Source organism: Varroa destructor, unplaced genomic scaffold, assembly GCF_002443255.2.
Source record: "Varroa destructor unplaced genomic scaffold, Vdes_3.0 BEIS01000003.1, whole genome shotgun sequence".
Classification (NCBI taxonomy): Eukaryota; Metazoa; Arthropoda; class Arachnida; order Mesostigmata; family Varroidae; genus Varroa; species Varroa destructor.
The window spans coordinates 21,912,791-21,927,259 of record NW_019211456.1 but is presented as its reverse complement, the minus strand read 5'-3'; the positions used below and the strand labels follow the sequence as shown (position 1 = coordinate 21,927,259).

Sequence of the window (14,469 nt, the reverse complement as noted above, 5' to 3'; positions counted from 1 at the left end):
TATTATTTACTAAAATGGGTACAGCAACGACGAGTCTTTTTCGATTTATATTAGATTACTCAATTTAGGGGGTACGCGTTGGTCTCCCTTATTAGTAAAAAGGACAGGGTAAGACTAAAACGAACTTTCATTGCGAGCAACCATCTGAAACATGTTTTTCCCAATTAAGAAAATATATGGTTCAGACCAAACTTTCAAGTTTCAAGTTTAATACTTAACGAGATCCCTTGTTAGCACCTTAAAATCAATAACTCTCCCTACTCGCTGCTGCCCGCCAGACTCATATGTACGATAATCAGCTAATCGAGGACGCCATCAAGTTAGCTTTTAAAAGGTCCAAATAGATAAATATGGCCGCTTTGATGTAAGCTTTGCTCTTTTTTCTTGTAAGGCCTATTTCGGTGGTGAAGTGCGCTGCGAGCTGGAGGCAGGAGGCGCCGGCGGTGGCGGCGACGACGGATATGACGCTCGTGAATTGGTGTGCGGCGCCTGTTCCGATGTTTCATCGGCGCAGATGTGCCCCAAACACGGTGCAGACTTCCTCGAGTACAAATGCCGCTACTGCTGCTCGGTAGCCGTATTTTTCTGCTTTGGCACGACACATTTTTGCAATCCGTGCCACGAAGACTTCCAGCGTGTCACCAACGTGCCCAAAATTCAACTGCCCCACTGCCCTGCAGGTTTGTTTTGACACTGTAAAACTTTAGAAATGTTTAGAAATGTTATATGTTTAGGAAATCGCTTATAAACGGTTTACGGTAAGTGACAGTTGCACATAAATTAATGATGCGTATAATAGTAAAGCTTATGCTGGGATGCTTTTCCATGAAGTATATACACAAATCAATATTAACAGACATTAAAGATAACGATTCGAAAATTATTATATGCGGATAAGAGTTAACAGCATTCCTGTAGGAAGTTCATTTATTTAGCCGTTTAACTTTTTTGCATATTTTTGGCGTTTCTCTTTATTTCCCAAGAAAACAACTCGTTATGTTACAGACTTGTAAACATGAGTTTCTTGAGAACATGCACACTAACAGTTCACTTCTCTAATATAGTTAATCTCATATGCAAGTCGCGCATTTTGTAAAAAGTTTCCACCACTCGTTAAGGTACGACTAACTAGATTAACTTGCCTTTACCGTGATGATGGGGACAAAATAGGCAACTTATTTAATAAAGTGATTTTCTAAAACCTGATTCATTTTTTCGTTTGGTTACTTCTGGTATATTTCAGGTCCGAAGCTAAAACAGTTGGAAGGCGACGAATGTCCGCTTCACGTGAAACATCCTCCAACGGGTGAAGAATATGCTCTCGGATGCGGAGTCTGCCGAAACGCACACACATTCTAAACCGCAACGCAGTAAGAACGCCGTTAACTAAATAAAAAAATACAATGCAGCTAGATCCACCGCTATGCCGCCAACAAGTTATCGTCAATTTAGCATTCAGCGGAAGTACACGCGAGCGAACACCACAAAGCGACATTTAAATAGTGAAAAAAGAAAAGTGTCTAAAGTTTTCCGCCATTAGCAGGAGACTGGAATCGATTTCTGCAAAACTTATCGGTCAAGAAGACGAGATGCTAACGTGTAAGAACTTTGGTATGACACAAATCCATTAAATAGCTTGTGTTTACTAGAGCCTGCCAGCCGTGTACGCCTAGTGGACGCTTTTTGTTTGAAATCAAACTTTTTTTTTGTCGAGCTAGTTAAGGTGAAAAACAACAACAACAGTATGGAAAGCATTACTTCTTCCATATAACGGAGAGACAACGAGAAGCGAGCTAGATGCGTAATTTCTGCAAGGGTTTTCTTGGTAGCGGAAACTCGATTCATCGTCGCGCCGAGTTTTTGAGGCAGGCGCGGAGAGACAGCTAAAGAGGGTAGGGTTTACATAAACATATTAATATGATTATTATTAAAATAGGTGTGCTAGTGCTAGTCGACAGCGGAGGAACTGATGCTTGAGAGCAGCAAGTGATAAAAGAAAGCACGAGATAATCCTAAGATACGTTATGAAAAAAGGTAAACCGTACGAGATGTTTATTTATGGGTTTATAAACAGTTTTAAAATGGGGATGATGGAGTTGAGCTTTCCACGCCCACAGTCTTCTATGGAAGATAACTACTAGGGGCCAAGTGTTAGTCAGGCAAGTGACAGTCATTCGGGATAATGTGAAAAAGCAAATGAACATGTGCAACCGACAGTGCATAAATATAATATGCGATACAAATATGAGCAGTAGGCAGAGTGGTAATGATAAACGTGTGCTAAATTCATACGTGTGAATGAAAGGAACCGGGACACCATTAATAAAATGAAAATAGCCTGGGTCGATTTATGAGGCAACAGAACAAAGAGATGAAAATGTGGAAGGGTGATACCTTCGAAAAGACACCTCTAGCGCAACAACACATGCCACATAATAATGCATACAATTATATATATATACATATATATATTTAAACACACTGAGAAACCTAGATCTAAAGGGTGTTTTGCTCAGACGCGTGGCTGCAAATGGCTTTATGGAATATAAATGCCTTTTAACAAAGGGAGTGAGAGAACGTAAAAAAGCGCCTACGTTCTGCGACTTAATACTACAAATGTCCTAAACTTTAATTTCGATCTAACTAATTAATAAATAATTAATAGTAATACAATAACAATGTGTATTCATCAAGCTACCATACATGCCGCATTACTATGCCGTAGTATAGAATTATCACTAAAAGTTCCTCTCTTGAGAGAGATAACACTAACGGAAATATTCGTATTTTTTTAAATATGGAAGCAGTTATCACTTTGTTGCACATCATCCGGTACCTTTTTCAGTTTCTTTATCTAATATGTTCCCTAAAAAGCTCAGCTAATTCTAGACTTGTCTCGCTTGTCAAACGTTGCCTTTTGGTACAACAATCGTACAACGTGATACGGAGTTTTTTAGTGTTGATAAATTGACGATATTTCTGTAATGCACGTAAACTGGGTCGCTTTCCATGGGTTTTAATGAGCGTCGCGATTGGTGTGATCGGTGAACCTATTGATCGTACATCTCGGACGTCACCAAGGCCTAAGAACATTTATATCTTTTTATATTAAGAAACTGGATGTTGGACTAAGTGAAGATTACTATAATCACTTCACCAGAATTTTACGTTTTGCTGAACGTATTGTGTTCCTGAAACGTCACCATAAAAATTTTGTTCTTTGTTTAGATTTTTCTGCGTTAGCAAATAGTTAAATATAATGAATGAGGATACAAATGTTATGTGCCAATTAGTATATTGATTCTGTTTCTGGGATGTTACTATAAGTTAAGGTTTAGTACCTTATAATAATATATTTCTTTGACATTATGACATTGTCTTCTGAAAATGAACTAGGTAAAACCATACCAGCATAATCATTTCCAAAAAATCTACTTTAAAATAACATCGGTGTCAGACACTGATCTTTCACAAGGTTTATCGGCTTTCTATTTACGTATCGTATTCCTTAAAGTAAATACGAAAAGTGAATACATTAATTTTGTTAGCGACACTTTTTCTTATTGGGAGTACGTATCAGGCTGGATAATGCTGTAACCATACCCTACAGTCCATTGTTCGTTAATTTTTATTCAGAAATCTGTGAAAAGGAATAATTCTACTTGTCTGACAGCATGTGACAAAGCTAGCAATGCTTTGTTAAAGGTGATATGAATTCTTAATATTTCTGATGCTCTTCTGATAAATCATAAAGGCGCGCGTAACTGTCAATGGACATAATACTACATTTACGACTCCATCTATAATACCATTATATCACAACGCTTTGCAAGCTTTTTTTTTTTTAATTATTTTTAAACCATTTCATACTTCGATCACATTACTTTAATATACTAAATAGAAACTGCGTCTTCTAATAGAGGAGTCTGTAACGTTTTTAAAAGTAAAGCTATACTGCACCTTCCTTGGGTTCATTTAGCAAATAGGTACTGTGTGTATTCAATGCAAACCTCAACTGAATACAAAAGAAAGATCATTTTCATTTAGATAAAAATGAACGGTAGTAGGAATGCGTATGATTTTTTTCAAATGCTTTGTGTCCTTTACCACACCAACGCTTATTATCTTAGAAGGACGTATGGTAAGACCATGACATAATGGTAAATGCTTAAAAACACAATAGAAGTGGTTGACAAGAATTCCGACATGGCTTAATCATATCAAATGTACGAAAATCCGCTATTACGCATAACGCAGATCATTGAAGCCGCCCTGCGATGACGAGTGGGAGATTCTCTTGCATCCGCCATATTTCCTAGTCATTTCACACCAGCGGTGACTGCCCCTTATAGGCATTCGTACACAAAACATTGGTACCGATACGTTCGTCAATAAGGAGGGTCTCAAAAACTAACCGAACGATTTCTTTAAAGTCTGATTTGAACATTTCTAAGAAAAAAGAACGAACAGATTAGTTGAAGGGTGGCAGAAGGTCACAGAGAATGGCGGCGAATACGTAGTAAATGGGATTCGTTACTACAAGTGGAAGCTCATCTTTGTTCGGTAAAAAATTCGCGGTTACCAATCAAGCATAACACATCCTTTAGTTAAATAAAGCGTTACAAAAAAATCTTTGTAAATGAACGAGAAAAGTGCGTTCGAGAACGAACTCTGAAAAATGCCGTGACCTTCGTGTTTTAGAGATTTTTGCATGAGCATGGGATTTCGCTCAGGTCAACAAGATAATATTTAAGCTTAAAGCCTGACCTAAAAAGCTAGTCAGCAACATATGAAAAGAGAGAACTGAGTGGTCTATATTGAACAATTGCTCACTTTAGGAAATTCAATAAAACAGGCACAAATTTGCATTCTTGAAAAAAATCAGACTTTTTACATGTTTCCTATTTAAGGATAAAATTGTGATTCTCTCACAATCGTAAAGTATCTGCAAAGTAGGTCTAGGTGGATGTTAAAAGAATAACTAATTCTAAGCGGAAATCGTGCAGTAGCATATCTAAAGTGTAATAAAGTAGATAGCGATTTTGTTTCCGGCATATTTCGACAGATCTGCTGGTTGAGGATAACATGCATACAAAACTACCTTTGTATGCCGGAATTAGAATATAAAATGTTCTTCTCACCCTTCAAGAGACGCTGTATATCGAAACAACTAAAATCGGAGAATACCTAAAATCGTTTCGCTGGCGTGAGGTATACATTCAACTATTTAAGAATTAGATCTCGCCAAATAGTGACATCACCAGTGTAGCAGGTTATGAAACAAGGAAAATTCCTGCGGCAAATTTTAGTCAGGGGTCGACATATGAACAATTTTAGAAATGTTTGATGCTATACATAAGGATCCAGGAGTGAGTATTTTTTGAATCGTACCATGCACGACTAATAGCAGCAACGCAAAACCATCTGTGGACAAATGTCAGGCACTGGAAAAAAAATCCGATCAATTGCTTCGATCCGAAAACGAGGACAAAGTTGCGTGTATTCCGTGTGGTATTCGATATTATTTCATGCAACACTGAATGACTCCCAAAAAAAATGCTAGTAAAATACGTAAGCTTAGATCAAGTAAGTCGATGTAAAAGTTTGTACAGCCGGCGATCCGTACTAGAGTAGCGGTCTGCGACATCGATCGAACTTCACGCTAATCGTACCTATTTAATGAAGAAACTTCTTACGGTGAGACAGAATAACGTTCGAAAGCGACTTGAGACGGATAAAATCTCAGGCACTGTTTCTCGCATCGTTAGAAGCTACTCGCTCCTTCCGCTTAGGCTAGAAAATAGAAATAATGTCAAAAATGTGTCCGACAAATAATCATGTAGAAATGTAAGCTGTTATCAGTAGTTCGAGTCAGAATAACATAACGATTAATCTGAAAAAGTGAATTTATATGTAAAGAAACTGATTTCTATTGGGTAATGATATACAAAGTAAAGCAAATTTCACCACCTCAATGGGTACGTTTAAGAATATGCACCTAACGCAATAGTTTTTTAAACTTGTAGCATTTATACTGTATGGTGCTATCCAATTAAAAAGTTGTACGAATGTTTGGCGCAAAAGCGCATGAATTGATAGGTGACATGCTCAATCTAACCGTCAATTTCGATACTGCAGATAGACAAGGTAGCAGAAATGATCGACCAAACAATCAACCGTTTCTGTTACTGGACCGCAAAAATGGCCTTTGTAATAGTTCACCAATTCACAGCATAGCTAGTCAACCATGCTAAGACATTTTCATAATATCAGATCACTTCGAGGTTCAGTCTATAAAAACATTTAGAACATGGAACGAATTAGATGCAGTTACCCGAAAAGAAAAAATACATAACGTGCTCTAAGAATCGTTATTTTGTTTGGTGTTATGCATGTATATATACATATGAGAGAAAAAGCTAAATTTTGTATGTAATCCCGTTAAAGAACTTCCAAATACACAAGTAAGACGCTGGAAACATACGAAGTAATATATCTTTTTACAGAAACAACACTTCTTTACAAGAAAGCTCTATATATGTATGTATGCGCTGCATTAGAAGCATATTTAAAATACTTGGGATGTAAGTAATACTGAAGTTCGACGACGACGACGAACTTAATACCTCATGCAAAATTCAATCCGTGTTGCTTAAGACAATTCTTCGCATCGGTCGGCCAGCTTCATTCTCCCAGTGATTACTTTAGCTATAAGCATATGTTGTAATCTAGTTCAGTTTGACACCAATGGTAAAGTTGGCCGAAGACCCCTTCAGAAACCTTCTCATACGGAATTGTCACACCTCTTAAAGGTATAAAACTTGTAAGCATTATAAATATTATATAAAATAAGCAGATACCTTATTCGAGCGTACTTATCTCGCAGTGCAATACGTAAGCTGAGGCTTATGAATCATACGATTTGCTGGACAGTGCGTCCAACAACATGATTATGTAACAGTTACCCAAAACATTTTTCATCTCAAGCACAATTTGTGCAATAATAATTATAAAAAAATATCTATGCTACATATGTTATATATACATATCACATCCTAGAAAATTTATCATTTGAGTTGCTGCTACTATGCGCTATAGTATTGATGATCTGACTTCAAATAATATATAAAGTGAAATCATAGGAAAAACTTGATTTTTTTTCTACATACGCGTATCGTTTTAACGTTCTCAAAAGAGCCAGTAGTTCTTACACAGCGTCGCGACACCTGTCGAATTTGTTTTGCTACCATTTCAACGTTAGCGGGAAATCAGATATCGGTATTTGATAGTTCCATCGCATTTTTCAAGCTTCGGCAATCAAACGCCCTCTATATGCCATGTATATATTAAAATCTATTGCTATGCTGATTAAAGTTTAGTGAGATTACGAAATATAGTCATCATACCATATGCAAAGGCGTGCCTATACCAAATATATGGATATATCCATATGCATGGATACAGTTCAGAATTGACCGGCGATACTGCGAAATTCGCGTACGAATATTTCCTGATTTGAGTTTAACCATGCGTATTGAAAGCCGAAGCAAGCAATTCGAAAAGGTTCCTGGCGTTCTGATGATAATCACCTGATGTTCGGGGGAGAAGACCCTCGATGTTCAAAAAATTATTGTGGTAAGATGTAAAGGACCATTTATAGAGAGAGCTGGCGAGACCCAATTATCCAAGTTATTTACTAACGTTAGTGATCCTCTTTCACCGCAGGTACCACCTAGTGCATGTTTTTATATTTATTACATTTATATGTATTATGGCTTGTATTATGAGTTAATTCATTAGTTCAATGAGTTGTATAGATATTCTCTTTCTATATATGTAGTTAGCAAACAGCCGGATATTATGTGTATGTGGCCTGTACATCTGCGCTTTAAATACCCGATCACACTTGGCAGGAAGAAGTTTTAAAGTACTGATAGGCAGGCAGCAAAAGATAGCTACGTGACTGTATATCGGAAACAAGCAAATCCGAAATTCTCTATCGATCCGTACTGGCATTTTACAAAGGTCAAGAATGTCTTCTTAAATATTTTTCATAGATGTATAATCGAAAAGTCCTATTATAAAACCATCTAGTGTCAGTCATTGTAGTTGATTCAGTCGCAGGTCATTGACATTTGTCTTCTCGTAAATGGACGGAGGGAGCTGACGTTTCCTTCCGAAGCCTTACAGAATGATAAGATTTTATCTTTGCTGGATGATACATCTACTGGACTGCTGAATCAATACAAGATTTGAACTTAAATCAAGCTCAACTGTATGTATGCTTGCCAAACTATTATTCCGGCTTTTCTACATGGTTCATGTCGAGAGGTTAATCGTGTTAGATGCTCGTACGAATAAACTGCAGCGTAAAATAGGTCTAAACAGAGGATATTTCTCTACGGAAAAGGGTTAAACCTACTCCTGGCTTAAACGATCCTTTTTCTTTAGATTTTTCTGGCCGTAAAGAGATCATTCTCATTCTAGATATTTCTCGGGCTATGGGAAATGCAAGAAGTTAGGGGTATGCCATATCAGGTGATTACGGGCCTTGATACAGCACATGTATTGAATTTCTCTGAACAAATGCGAAATAAGTAGCGACATCTGAGCCGATACATTATCGTAGCAAATAATTTAGAGCTCAGATTTACGCCTTAAGCATTACGCTGTTTTCTTAATATATTTTGGTAACACACCTTATTGGTAGAAGAACCGCTCAGCAGGGAATCGTAATAACAAACAGCTGGTTGTGGAGTACGGTACGAAGAAACTTAGTCTTTGACTCGTACCTCGCCGCTTTTTTTTGCCTGGTCTCGGATTTTGCGCAAGCGATTTATGCTTGTTCATTCAAATCTTGTGACCTGAACTACACGGCTTCCCTCTCAAAAAATCTTTGGGTTTCTCCGAGAGAGTTGTTCATGAGTTTGTACCGGTTAGGAATTCAGATTTTTTAACACGGTCCTTTATGCAACCCCTATGCTCCGAGGCGTCTGCCCTGCCTGTCGCGAAACTGGCGATAGCATTAGTTTAGATGGCATTGACTCACACACTGATCCCCGAAAGCCTTTTATGTTTTGTTAAGGGGCACCCCTTTGGATAATGACACCTTAATAAGGATGTTGATTCTGCAAACTGGTTAAAAGATCATAGACGAACTGACAAAATTATTATTGATATCCAAACTCAATTAAAAGCGACCTTAATTAAGAAATGAAGACTGTAAAAAGAAATTCGCTTCACGGACATCTGAGGTACCAGTGAAGAAACCATTAATAGAAAATTGAGAATTTCGTTATAACATTATCTTTTGGAAGCTTCATACGGAGATGGGCTTTGCTGATCCACCTGAATCTGTGTTCATCTACTAGATTTTTTAACGAGTTTATCTGGAACTATAGGCAGACTTAACAGTAGCATCTATCAATCTATGTCAAATCTAAGGGAATTCTGCAACAGACTTTCGGCTCTGTTATAATTAATTAATACTAATTAATTATATTAATTAATATTAGTTAATTATAATACTCTGACAATAAATAAAAAAGAAAGTATTACAGAGTCTCGGGTGCGATTAGTAATTTTTCTCAGTGCCCATATTAATCATATTCCTAACACCCAATTTCACGGCATAGAAATACCACACCGTTCTTGCGAATAAAAAATGATTATTTGTGATTTTCCGTCTTAGTATTTCTCTCACCGAATAATTTTGCTCACCTACATTGTAAGTAATTCCTCTTTATTTTTAGAAATTAAATTAATAAGCCTATAAAAATATATGCGCTCATCTATACTCCATGGAGAGTAAAAGATAATTTTAACCACCTTAGTTAAATCCTATATTGGAACCGTATTTGGATCATTCTTGAAACATTTTTGTCTGTGCAATTGAGTTTAAAGGGAAGAAGGCTTACGATTTATTGAAATGAGCAAATCCAAACCATAAAGAGGTAAGAAATATATTTTACAGGTCACAATTGCTTAACGGATTTTACCGCACTAAATTTGCGTGACTCCTAAAATGTTATGCAGCAACTCTATTGTTAGCCCGAACTACACTCAGTGCTCATTTTTGGGGAATTGTATTATTTAACTATCTGAACAGGAAAACAAGATTTGGGCCTTTAAGTTAACTTCAGCTAAATAGAATAAAGTTACTCGATGACAACCATTCGTTTCGAAAACGAAGTTATTATAGGGCTCACACCATGATAGCCATTCAAGTCGTTCTGCGTTCAAGACTTTCTTCAACACAAAAAAAAACGCTCCTACGACGTCCCAATCCCAAAACTCTTCTCATCTGTGCGTATGTAGCGATTCCGACGCCCGACTACGTTGACGTTGAAATTTACTTGTAACAGCTAATCTACATCCTTAACTCCTCTATCAGTCTACTAAACTCTAGCCGCCTAATTCGATCATAATTCGTTAAACTTTGACTAATGCGTATTTCTCGATCTCCTCCCCCCTCAGTCACCCTCAAGACCACTTAGTGGAAAATTACTGAAGGGTTATTTCGAAGAAACATATATTGTAGAAGAGACGGAGTACCTCTCTTGTCACGTATAACCAACTCATTTGATCACCTGATGACATCTGATACTACTCCATAGAGCTTAATAGAGCACTTTATGGGTGCATCCGCAATAACTATTCCTAAAGAGACGTCCCCTGACTACACCAGCCTACGATAACAACTTACAAACGAAGAAAAGCTTTAGGGAATGAAATCTTGGTATGAAATGTTGTCCAGGCACTCACTATCAATATTGTCCTTTAGGAAGGTAGCGGAACCTAAGCCAAGATATGGGAGTTCCCCACTCGCTAAATTTTCATACCTCAATCTATTAACTTCCAAAAGCAGTTACTTTATCCCTCACAGTAGCGAAAGATAGACGAGAAGGAGCGGTGGGGCTAAATCGGAACAGTGGCTTACTTACTATTTTACCACAGACATTTTGAGCTGCGGTCGTTAAAGCCATTATGCGAAGAACATTTGTGCCTAACGTATATATCTATATGACATACCTAGTTGGCAGTGATAATGAAATTATCACCGTCAGGAGGCACGTCGACGCGTGTTTCGAGTATCGCGAGAGCTATGCGTATTGCGTCATCCGCCTACCTATTCAAGTAGAAACCAGGATAAAGGCTGCTAGTTTCTATCAACATTTGCACGCTGGTTACGGTCTTGATGTTACAAAAACTTAAAATATACGTCCACATCTGATTTGACAACGATTGTGGCATATCCATTAGTTTGAGTGATCCTTTTTTTAATATTTTTGTGAGTGACATTACTATTCATATTCAAACATATTCCACGTTGGCAAACTGTGAGGCAAAACTGAGATTACTTGGTTAATAAGTGTACTTATCTGTTGATAATTTATGTACTACATAAACAACCATTGGTCAATCGAGTATGGTTACCTTTGAAGATATCTTCACGCCGCAGAAAGCTGCCTCCCTTTGTGTTCTGATAATAGCATGTGATGACACTGTTGCTTGAGGAGCATTTTTGCGAGGTACGAAAATTGCGTGTATTGGCTATCCATCGCAACGCTCGAGCGATTACACGCAATTTTCGTGCCAGAGTTCGTTTTTTAAAGACATACATGACTCGAAATGGGGTGTAGCTAATGGCGTTACCCTCGTCCATTACGTTGTCGTGATCATAGGTTATTTTTAAGTCCCACCGGCGACAAACACAGCTAGCTACACAGCCTGTGCGACTAGAGTCGTTATTATTGTTATCCTGAAGTCGATTGCAAGTATTTCCATTGACTGATTTGAGTGCTTTTGTTACCGATAATAATGGGATTGGGAAAATGTCTCACGGAACAGCAGCAGACTCTATCGCCAAACCCACAAAAGAAAAGCGGGTCGAAGTGTACAGCCGGCAATTTAGCTTAGGGGATAAAAAAAAAAAATAAGGCATTTCTGGCATCACTAAAAATGGGAACCCAAACTAAGTGGTGCGCAACGGGGTCAGAAGATAGGATCAGAGCTGAAAAAACCGATTTGTAGTAGTTACATTAGAAGGTGGTGGGGCGTCGGGTTGCTGCCTTCACAAACATCCTACGACGTCGTATCCAAATTAATGGTTTCGACTGCCACCAGCCAGCCACCGAAAAAAACTGTGCAGAGGGTACGCGTGTTAAACCACTCTAAAGATTGGAAGGGATTTGCATTTCAGATGAATTGTATTTTAAGAATTTTGGTGCTAACGTGCCCCACACGTCTACAAGTGTTCTAGCAACAGATTGTATGAGTCCTACTTAGTTTAGCAAATCAAGCATTCAAGCAAAATAATGATATTTACAGCGAGAGCTCTATAGTTCGTCAATTGGATTATGGAACAGTGAGGTAACATAAAATTCTGCCTTAGGTTCGATAAGCCACTATGTCAAAATGTGTCTCTTAGAGTGTTTGTCACTAACAGTGTTGAGATTCTGGCTTGGGAAGTCACCCGGTTCGAATCTGATCGAAAACGTGTTGCATTATGTCAAAGGGCGAGTCAAGATTGAACAGGTGGTTATAAACATCTCGCAGCTCAAACTACACTGCTCCTACTACATAGCAGATATTGTGAGCAGGTTTTAAACACATATGTGGAGGAATGGACAACTTCCACGCTTGTGGCTTGTACTGTTCATTTATGCTGGCTAAAGAACTACGTTTCACAATTTTACCAGTGTCGTCAAATCAAGGTCTTGATGACTTTTAGGGGTCCATTCTTCAATGGAGACAGCACCTTCTTAAACGTTGGCGCATACTTTTTTTTTACAAGTTGCATTGGGAACTGCGAAGAAAAGAGATTCGAACGTGGCGACGAGGTTTGGAAATACCGACGGTTCCAAGCCTGAGCTGCACTCCTACAAAATATCCGTTTAAATTTACCGCCTCTATGAGTTCTCTCTATTCTCTATAGAAAGCACAACTCAACTTGCTGATGGACCTGGAATGGACAAGTATAACAGAACTGCTCATCCGGCGCTGCTAAATGAGCTCTATTCCTGAAAAATTGGAAGTGAAGCTAGCCTATTTGGATTGTCCTGCTTGTTAAGCCCTCTATTTAAATTGTCAGTTAGTATAATATGAATTTATCGATGTAGTAACTAGAGTTATCCGCAAATGTTCTCCACGGAGGTCGGATGCATATATCAGACGTGTATGTTTAACCGGGAGGTTGTGACCATAATTGGGTCACCGTGTAAAAAAGTCTCATTCGCTTCAATATCTATCGGAAGAGTACAGTGACCCCATGGCTGGGGCGGCCGGACCCCATGCTACAGAGACCAGAGGCGTGGGCCCCTTTGAATCCACTTCATTCAAAAGAGTACTACTTACAATACACTAGCTTGAATAAAAGCGGACTTCAGCGAAAGCCCCAAGCGTGACGCATTTTCACAATTGCAAGACGTTTACTGCTTCATGCAATGACCGGGATACCACTGGTAGTAGTTATTACAGCCACCGTCTGTATCCGTGTTGTCTGGTTGGTCTTGTACTGCGGCTTTGAGTTCGTGGAAACAGCCCTTTGGACATGTGCAATATCTGTTCACGCCATGCTTTGGTTGTGCCGAGCGGGTCGCCGTCCTTTATTTGCTCGTTGAGTGCTGCTCTGCGCCAGCTACACTATGTAACTACATTCATGATTTTTCAATACCAGGGGAAATACTTAACGTTAGCCAATCTTTAGGAAAGGTTTACTATATATCTGTAGTTTCGGGTTCCAAATGCTTCTCTAAGTAGCAGGCGCTTCCTCGGGTCTGATCCTAATCATTTTATCAGACAGCATGTATCTCCTAGACGAGGCCTAATGATATAGTCAAAGGTAGATAACATTTTAGTTCACACGGTTATTACGATCAGCAGTTGTAGTATATTTCTACGAGCCTCCGTTAGTGTGACGCAGCGTTTGAAGCGGTTTCAAGCACAGAAGCTTTCAAAGAACTTCACAATTTGATTAGAATGTGGCTGGCTCATACTTGATAGCAAACCTCCAGTAAAGTTAGTGGTACATGAGAAGCAAAAAATGATCAGTTTAATCATGCCCAAAATGCCGTTTCCATGTACCCATAGCAAGATTAGGCAATTAAGAGTTAGTTCTAGACGCATAACAGTAAAGGCATACTTGTGTGACTAGACTTAGCATCCATATAGCTAAGAGCAAATTATAGCATCAATGCTGGTCAATGAAAAAATTCATTAAATGCTTACCATGTAAATTCCTCCATGTGGGTGAGAGTCCCACAGTACCAGACAAAGCACAATTCTGGTCTGCGTAACCTCCAATACAAAAAAAACTCTGTCGAAGCGAGTAACATGTCTGAGAAACATGTATTTATACACTCGTGAGTAAACATGAACTTGAATTTCTGCTTACTATACCAGTAAAAAACTGGAGATCTGATGGTTATCTATTCTCGTGCAATGCGCAACAAAAAGAGGTTAGAATTA

At 38.4% G+C, this 14,469-nt stretch overlaps 1 protein-coding gene across 3 annotated transcripts in view; it reads left to right on the top strand.

The window, feature by feature from the left end:
* The window catches only part of hiw (MYC binding protein highwire), a 35,483-nt gene extending 32,804 nt beyond the window's left edge, over positions 1-2,679 (top strand). For all 3 annotated transcript variants that reach the window (XM_086985754.1, XM_022795719.2, XM_022795723.2), the window contains 2 exons: positions 392-680; positions 1,244-2,679. In XM_086985754.1, coding sequence (XP_086841880.1) covers positions 392-680; positions 1,244-1,359 — 405 coding nt within the window. In that variant the 3' untranslated portion in view covers positions 1,360-2,679. The remainder of the gene's footprint in view (positions 1-391; positions 681-1,243) is intronic.
* Positions 2,680-14,469: the final 11,790 nt, after the last annotated feature.